The 7,699-nt window shown below is 42.6% G+C and overlaps 1 protein-coding gene across 2 annotated transcripts in view; it reads left to right on the top strand.

Annotated features, from left to right (window-relative positions):
* Nucleotides 1-3,165: 3,165 nt before the first annotated feature.
* lhx1a (LIM homeobox 1a) overlaps nucleotides 3,166-7,699 on the top strand; it is a 32,156-nt gene continuing 27,622 nt past the window's right edge. Inside the window, exons 1-3 of one of the 2 annotated variants that reach the window (XM_010796050.1) lie at nucleotides 3,166-3,889; nucleotides 5,413-5,633; nucleotides 6,245-6,528. In XM_010796050.1, coding sequence (XP_010794352.1) covers nucleotides 3,720-3,889; nucleotides 5,413-5,633; nucleotides 6,245-6,528 — 675 coding nt within the window. In that variant the 5' untranslated portion in view covers nucleotides 3,166-3,719. Of the gene's footprint in view, nucleotides 3,890-5,409; nucleotides 5,634-6,244; nucleotides 6,529-7,699 lie in introns of both variants that reach the window. The other variant, XM_010796049.1, reaches the window with a different exon arrangement.

The following is a 7,699-nucleotide window of genomic DNA, read 5'->3' as shown; positions in this document are numbered from 1 at the left end:
TACGTGTAGTAGTAGTACTGAGTACTAGGTTCACGTCGTACGTACGTTAGACGTACGTAGTACGTACGTACGTACGTAGTAGTAGTAGTACGTACGTAGTAGTAGTAGTAGTAGTAGTAGTAGTAGTAGTAGTAGTGTGTGTGTGTGTGTGTGTGTGTGTGTGTGTGTGTGTGTGTGTGTGTGGAGGGGGTTGCCTGGCTGAGAAGAGGCAGCTGTAGGGAGATGATCTATAAATCCCATCGGATTTCTCTCAGCCCAGGCCGGGGCCGGAGTTGAAAAGTCTGGAAAATGTTTGCGTATAGAGTTGGTGTTGGCTCAATAATCCACGTTGGGTTCACATGGGCATATGTTGGGCTGCTGACAGGGGGGGGGAGGACACAGCTCAGACAGTCGATCGTGGGACTGTGCGTTAGAGCTGCGACATTCTCCCTGGGACGGAAGGAAGAGGGACGGATGGACGCGCTGGATAATGATCGACAGACTGGACAAGAACAGAGAAAGTGCCCCCCCCCCCGAACACACTCACGCACACACACATAAACAGACTCACACCGATTATTCTCGCTATACTCACACACAGTTTATGAATACGATGTAACACTGTGCGTCAAAATGAAAACCTTGACATGTGATTAATTTGAATGTCAAGTTAACACATTATTAATCCATATTTCTGTGAAGGGGGGTGCTAATAAAATTCAAAGATTTATCTTTTGAGAAAAAGAAAACATTTGTAACAATTTTTCGTGGTAATTCCTCTAAAAGTATGCTACTTTTTAGTATTTATTTAAGAAGGACAATGCACTGGGCACATGATGTAGGCTAAACGTGCCAGATTAGCTATAAAGTCTAATTTTAATCTGCAATCCCTGGAATTTGCATGCATTTGGTACACTGATCCAAATTGACTCATAATGAGTGCAATGAAATAATATAATGCCGATTTATTGTTTCTTTCTTTTAGGTTATTGTCACAGCTGCACCTTGGAATTCCCCTATTGAGATGAGAAATTACAGCTGATATTTAGTGAAACTGAAGCTGTTTATTCCTAAAATGAACGCATTCTTAAACCAGAATGATGAATGTGTTTTATTATGAATTTTAAATATCAGCGGAGTGTTGAGGCTGCAGACTACGGGGCGGCGGAGCGGCACCACAGGCCTCCTCCTCCCCCTCCTCTCCCCGGTACACTCCGCTGATCACAGTTCCAGCTCGGGTGGATGTTTCCACCGGTATAGGACCCGATTCCCGGTGTCCTTCCCCGGCCTGCACATTCAGAATTAGGTTTTATATTTATATCTCTCATACAGTAGCCTAGCCTATAGTGAATCCATCCAATCCCCGGCTCTTTGTCCCCGGCCCTTGTAGTTGTTGTTGTGGTGACTTTGTGTTTCTTCACTGCCCTGGAGGAGAAAGGGGAGACAAATAAACGTGTCATGATTAGAATTAATGACGGCATGCATCTTCACGGCCTCATTCATTATCTCACATTAGTTATCTCGCAGTGTAACCAGCTCACTTGCCTGCACTTCATAAAGAACAAATCTCCCGGGCTGCTTTATTTCTGAGCCAAAAATAGACTTTGGAGAAAAAATACATATATATCAATAAAATGTCTCTCAGTGGAAAAAAAATCATTGTAATTTGGGTATTTATTTAGTTATACAATTATGGTTTTGCTGGAAGGCCTCAAAAGAAAATAGTAACTTTTGTTTTCCTTAATTTCCAGTACAATTTCTGAGCGAGAATATAATCTATTGCTAGCAAGGGGATTACAGTGGTAAGGTTAAAACAATTTTTGCATTTAATAGTGCCTTGGCCTGGAGGGGAGTTGAGATATTTTTAATCTTATATTTTGATTTCCTTCTATTCGTGGATTAATCTGCCTCTGTGAGCTGCCTGTTTTTTCTTCTCTCTGTGGCTCAGTCTAAATCAGGCGGAGATTATCCCCACTGACAGACTACCGAGGCATCTTCTACACATGCAAATAACAGCAACGTTTGCTTGTTTACATGCTGCATTTACAGTGCTGGAGGAGAGAGTCAGACTTTCTGTTTTTTCAAATTCTTCAGCAGGGTTTAGTTCAGGAAAAAAGGGGGAAGTGAGTTTGTAGTCCATTTAAAACGCACATTTCCATTGCAGATTGCATTGTGCTAAATCTATGGAGGTCAGTGTTATGATGGAAACCTGAACACAGAAAAGTAAAATAAGAAAGAAGAGGACATAAAGCTATTGGAGTGTGTTTCTAAGCTTGTTCTCTTTAGATAAAGCCACCACCATGCGGCAGGCAAATATGCATTATGTTTATTCTAACAACAATTCCTTTCGGTATGATTGGGTTAGAGGCAGTAATTGGACAGTTTGTCTAACTAAATTCAAAGATGAATTCCTAACTAAATGATGGTTTAGTTACAGAAACAGTCAATCTGAGAGAAAAGCTGTTAAAGAACAGAAACGATTGGATGGAAACGACTGTGAATAATCCAGCGGGCTGATATGTATTGAAGGTGGACCTGAATTACTTTGGACCACCCTAATGAATGAGCTGCCAACTTTAGAGCCTCTCTGTCTCTCGGGCTTCCTCTCCATCACACCACAGAGAACTGCTCGCTGCGCAGTGCTAAAGAAACGCTGTTATGCCACTCTGGAAAGATGATAACACCTTATTTCAGAGAGCTGCGAACATTTAAAAAGATGCACAAGTACAAAGCAGACTATTTCATTAACGGCTGATTTGTTTAAGTTAAACACATCCAAATAACAAAATAAAAGCATGCCCGAAATGTGCGCACAGGAATAAACCATGCAATCTGCGTTTCCAGCTTCTTTATCCCGAAGACGCCTCTGTGTACCTGCTCAGATTCCTCCTTGCCCCCCTTCTGCCAAGAAGACACTTTGCTATACGCGGCTGAAGAGTGGCGCTTCTCCCTCCGCGCTGCGCGCCTCCGCCGCGGCTGCTGCCTCCAAACACATTCACTAACATATGACAGTTTGCAAGGAAATTCTTGACAATTGGTGTCTTGAGTGTGTGGCATAAATAGCAGGCAGAGCCCTCGCTGGGTTATGATGGGGCGGCTTGATGCTTGCTGGCATGCCGCGCCGCTGATTGGTCCGGCCACGGCCTGACGTCAGGAGGCTGGGAATAAGGCTGGCTTGGAGCTTTAGGAGCAAGACAGTTTACTGGAGAGCCAGCGTATCCCAGTATACACACACCACGGCACTGGAGACTGGGCATCCCAGCATACACACTGACTGACTGGCTGACTGAACCGGAGCATCGCAGCAACTGAATATCAAGGATCCGCGGACACACTCTTTTCCAAAATCCTTTGGGTGTGTGATTTTCTTTTCTTTTTGCGTCTGAACAGTGGATACGCTGCCATGTACACTGAATTGTTGACAGGCGCGCGTGTGTTGTTGTGTGACAGCACTGCCCAAGAAGCATTTTATTAGGACTGGCTAAAGGGGGGCTCTCTTCACTTCAGAGCAACCTGCAGCTGGTTACATGTTGGTTGAATTGTGTGTTTTTCCTCCGGATCCGATGAAGGACTGATTTTTTTCCCCTTTTGGCTGTTTTTGAACCTGCAAGAGAGGACGTGTCTTTTTTTCTGTGAAGGAAGAAGCATATTCTCGGTCCATGCTTGGCCTGTAGGGTACTACTGTTGATTTGAGTTCGCTTTCGTGCTTCAGTTGTGGGGTTGCAGCTCAGCCCAAAGCCATGGTCCACTGCGCCGGCTGCGAGAGGCCTATTCTGGACCGCTTCCTGCTCAACGTGCTGGACAGAGCCTGGCACGTCAAGTGCGTGCAGTGCTGCGAGTGCAAATGTAATTTGACAGAAAAATGTTTTTCTCGAGAGGGGAGACTGTACTGCAAAAATGATTTCTTTAGGTAAGCTCTGGGAAGGTGACAAGCAGGGTTGTTTGTGGTTTATATGTCTGGGTTTGTGGCAGCAGGAAAGGGGAATCAAATAGACTCAATACATTTAAAAAGCAGTATACCAGGCCAATACATATTTTTAGAAAATATATGTATTTTTCTATTATTTCTTTAGCAAATTGTCTTAACTTAAAATAACTTTAAAATAATGTTCTTTGTCTTCCATATTATTTAAAACTTTTCAATTATAAAATTGACAAAAAAATGCCAGGTCATTATTTACACCTCTTGTGCTTTCTCATTCTAAAAAAAATAGAAATACTAAAAGCCTATCCCATGTGTTGACTGCACACTCAAAGTGTTCGCACTGTTTTCTGTTTATTCTCTGAGCCGACCTGTCCGCGCCTGCAGGCGTGAACGAGCACTTTGGAGGCGATAAGCTTTGATTAGCAGCGAGTAATTAAAAGCTTGTTAATTTGGATTCTCATGCTAAACAAGAAGAAAAGAGGGCCAGCAACATTAAAAGCGTGTGCACTCGTTCACAGCGGGAGGGGGAGTGGGGGGAGGCGGTTTGTTAGGAAATCGAGGAAATCACACCTGGGCTGTGTTTCTGTCAGCCGCAGGGCCGGCCCGGTGTGTTTGCTCAGGCCGGCTGAGGAGGACGTGATAAGTGGATTTGAATAGTAAACTAGTTGAAAAGATCAAGTCCGCAGACAATGCAATCACAGACGTGCAGTCAACAAGCAGTGCATAGGGCTCAATACACATTATTCAACGCTTTATTAGAGCTGTGGTACTGGACCTATATGTACTGCACTGTACAATGTACTACCTTATATGTAGATCACATATAGGATAAAACTCCAGGAGGGTAAGAGGACAGATGGTTGTGAAAATGCTCTTAGTAGAAGGAGAGGATATGTTAATAATTTGTAAGTAATAATGACAAATATTTAGCTCACGCGCAACAGCAATATCTTCTCGTAAAATTAAGTATTTATTTAATAGCGGTATAGAGTTTGAGAGACAGTGCATTAACTAAGAATTTCACATTTAAAAAAATTATTATTATTACTATTATTATTATTATTATTATTATAAAACATGAACCCTATCACGGCAGTGTGGATTGAGCAGTGAGATCTTTCTTAGCACAAGGTCCAAGAAATATAACCTTAAATCGAAAAAAAACAAAATTCTTCAAAACTGTCAATTGGATTTATAGAGGATATATTATCTCGACTTATCTATATAAGTCCATGTTTCCAAATGGTCAATTTATTAAAAAATAAAAAATAAACTACGTCATGTGTCAAACCGGATCCCTTTATGCATGTCCTCCACATACATGTGACTTCAGTCTCTATAGAGTGAAGCCAGCATTCAGTTTTAAAAGTCCGTCTCTATTCTGCTAAATACGGATGTTCCCTGTCCAACCTCCTCGTGCGATCACATAATTATTTCGGAATTTATTTATGTAAAATATGTCTTTAACATTATACAATGAAACGACCCTGCCTCTCTTTCCGCAGAAGGTTCGGCACCAAGTGCGGCGGCTGCTCGCAGGGCATTTCTCCCAACGACCTGGTGCGGAGGGCCCGCAGCAAAGTGTTCCACCTCAACTGCTTCACCTGCATGATGTGCAACAAGCAGCTGTCCACCGGAGAGGAGCTCTACATCATAGACGAGAACAAATTCGTTTGCAAAGAAGATTACCTAAACAACAGCAGTGTAAAAGACGCCAGCCTCCTCTCAGGTGCGTTAATGTGTGTGTAAATGGTGATGGATGTCATGGGTCCTGCCCCGCAGAGATAGCAAAAATCATTGTTCACATTTGTGTTTTACTCTTGTCTTTTAGTTTCTTTACACCAGTAAAAATAACTAATTTAAAACTATAATATTACACTACATTAGTAATAGGATTTTTGTTCCATAAAGCTGTTGGTCAGGATTTGTATTGCGTAAATGTTCAAGGAGAACGTCTCGTTGGTTGCTTTTAGTTTGTAAAACATGTATTTATCCAAGCCTTTTATTTTTCTCTGCACCAGTAAAAACTCGTTATTTTAGCCTCCAATATTACATTACATGAGTTTTATAAATGTGTGTTCCATAATCTGTGTGCAGGATTTGTATTGCGTTAATGTTTAGCCTACTTAATATTTAAGGAGAAAGTCTTATAGTTTGTAAAATAACGTTACATTTGCTTAAAACTCAAAACCAAAATGACACATTGAAAAATATTCAGATATTCATTAATCTCCAGCCACCTTTAAATCACACACGTGTCATTGCATTCAGTATACATTTGATTTACGACCTGTTTTGATTTACTTCCGGTTATTCAAACGTTCATCTTCTTGTGTTTAGTAACGGCGTGTAGCGACCCCAGTTTATCACCGGACTCTCAGGACCAGCTGCAGGACGACGTGGTTCTGAAGGACACGGAGATAGCCGCCCTGTCCGACAAAGAGACGGTCAACAACGAGAATGACGACCAGAACCTGGGGGGGAAGCGGCGCGGCCCCCGCACCACCATCAAGGCCAAACAGCTAGAGACCCTGAAGGCGGCGTTCGCTGCCACCCCCAAACCCACCCGGCACATCAGGGAGCAGCTGGCCCAGGAGACCGGCCTCAACATGCGGGTCATCCAGGTGAGCTGCTCCCCATTACGCGCACTGGATCAGGCTTCATTAAGCACCGGATAAAGATAGCTCTTCGTTATTTATTAGCAAATGGAGCAGTTTATCCAACCCCAACCAAAATCATAATATAAATCTAACCATCCCCACGACTTTACAAGATTAAATAATAAATCACAAGATAACATAGAATAAAATAAACCTTTAGAATATTAGATTAAACTTTATCGTGGTTACATAGTTCAAATGGCTACATCCAACCAGAAATTGCATTAAGGTGCCGATGAGTTTACAGTATGCGAAGGTTGTTATAAATGTAATATATGGTTGTATAAATGTGAAGTATACATAAGGAACGACAAATGTGCTGGCTAGTCCGATTTACGGATACGGTGCAGGGTTGGAGGCAGTTGAAAACAGTTGTTATAATGTGTGCACAAAGTGAATAAAATAAAATAATATAAACCATTATTAATCCCCGTAGAGAAATCCAGGTGTAATAGCGGAAATAAGAGTTCACACGAGGAGGATTAGAATAAAAACAACTAAACATCTAAGATATAGTAGTATAAAATAAGAACTTGTTCACAGATTTGAATAATTGTGAATCTGTTGAATGTGAAAGTCCAAGTGCAAATCATTCAAATCCTTACGATATTGATCTTCTGATTGTGTCTGAAATGTGATGGACATAATATCCAAGGGACACCCACAGGTGGAGGAGGTGGGCTTTCTCTTTTATAGGGTGTTACGCACCCATTAAAAGGTGTGATGTAACAGCTTATATTTTATGGAAAATGTCCCTGCCAAGCTGCCAGACTGTCATGACCACGCAGGCCTCATCCCACCAGAGAGCCCCCCCCCCCGCCTCCTGTTGGACTTCTGGGAACTTTGTCTCAAAGACAGAAGGTGAACCGACCGTCTACGAAGCAGGCGTACCGATTTACACGGGGCGTTCGCACGACGCTCTCGCGAGCCACGTCCTGAAGGGTCCGTCCCGGGCCGCGGTCAACCGCTGAACCGGGCCAGTGGTCGCGGTTCTTAGTTTTTTATGGGTATATTTAATGGGCGAAAGGTTTAGTGGAGCGAAGGAGCCGGGATTAGACACCGGAAATCCTACTTAATATACGCTTACCGTTTTCCCCCCGTGAGGAAGATTCTCTCATTCTCTTACAACCGCCTC

The sequence above is a fragment of the Notothenia coriiceps genome, unplaced genomic scaffold (assembly GCF_000735185.1).
Source record: "Notothenia coriiceps isolate Sejong01 unplaced genomic scaffold, NC01 NC01_scaffold00037250, whole genome shotgun sequence".
Classification (NCBI taxonomy): Eukaryota; Metazoa; Chordata; class Actinopteri; order Perciformes; family Nototheniidae; genus Notothenia; species Notothenia coriiceps.
Note: the sequence above shows the minus strand (reverse complement) of the source record. Positions and strands in the feature narration are given on the sequence as shown.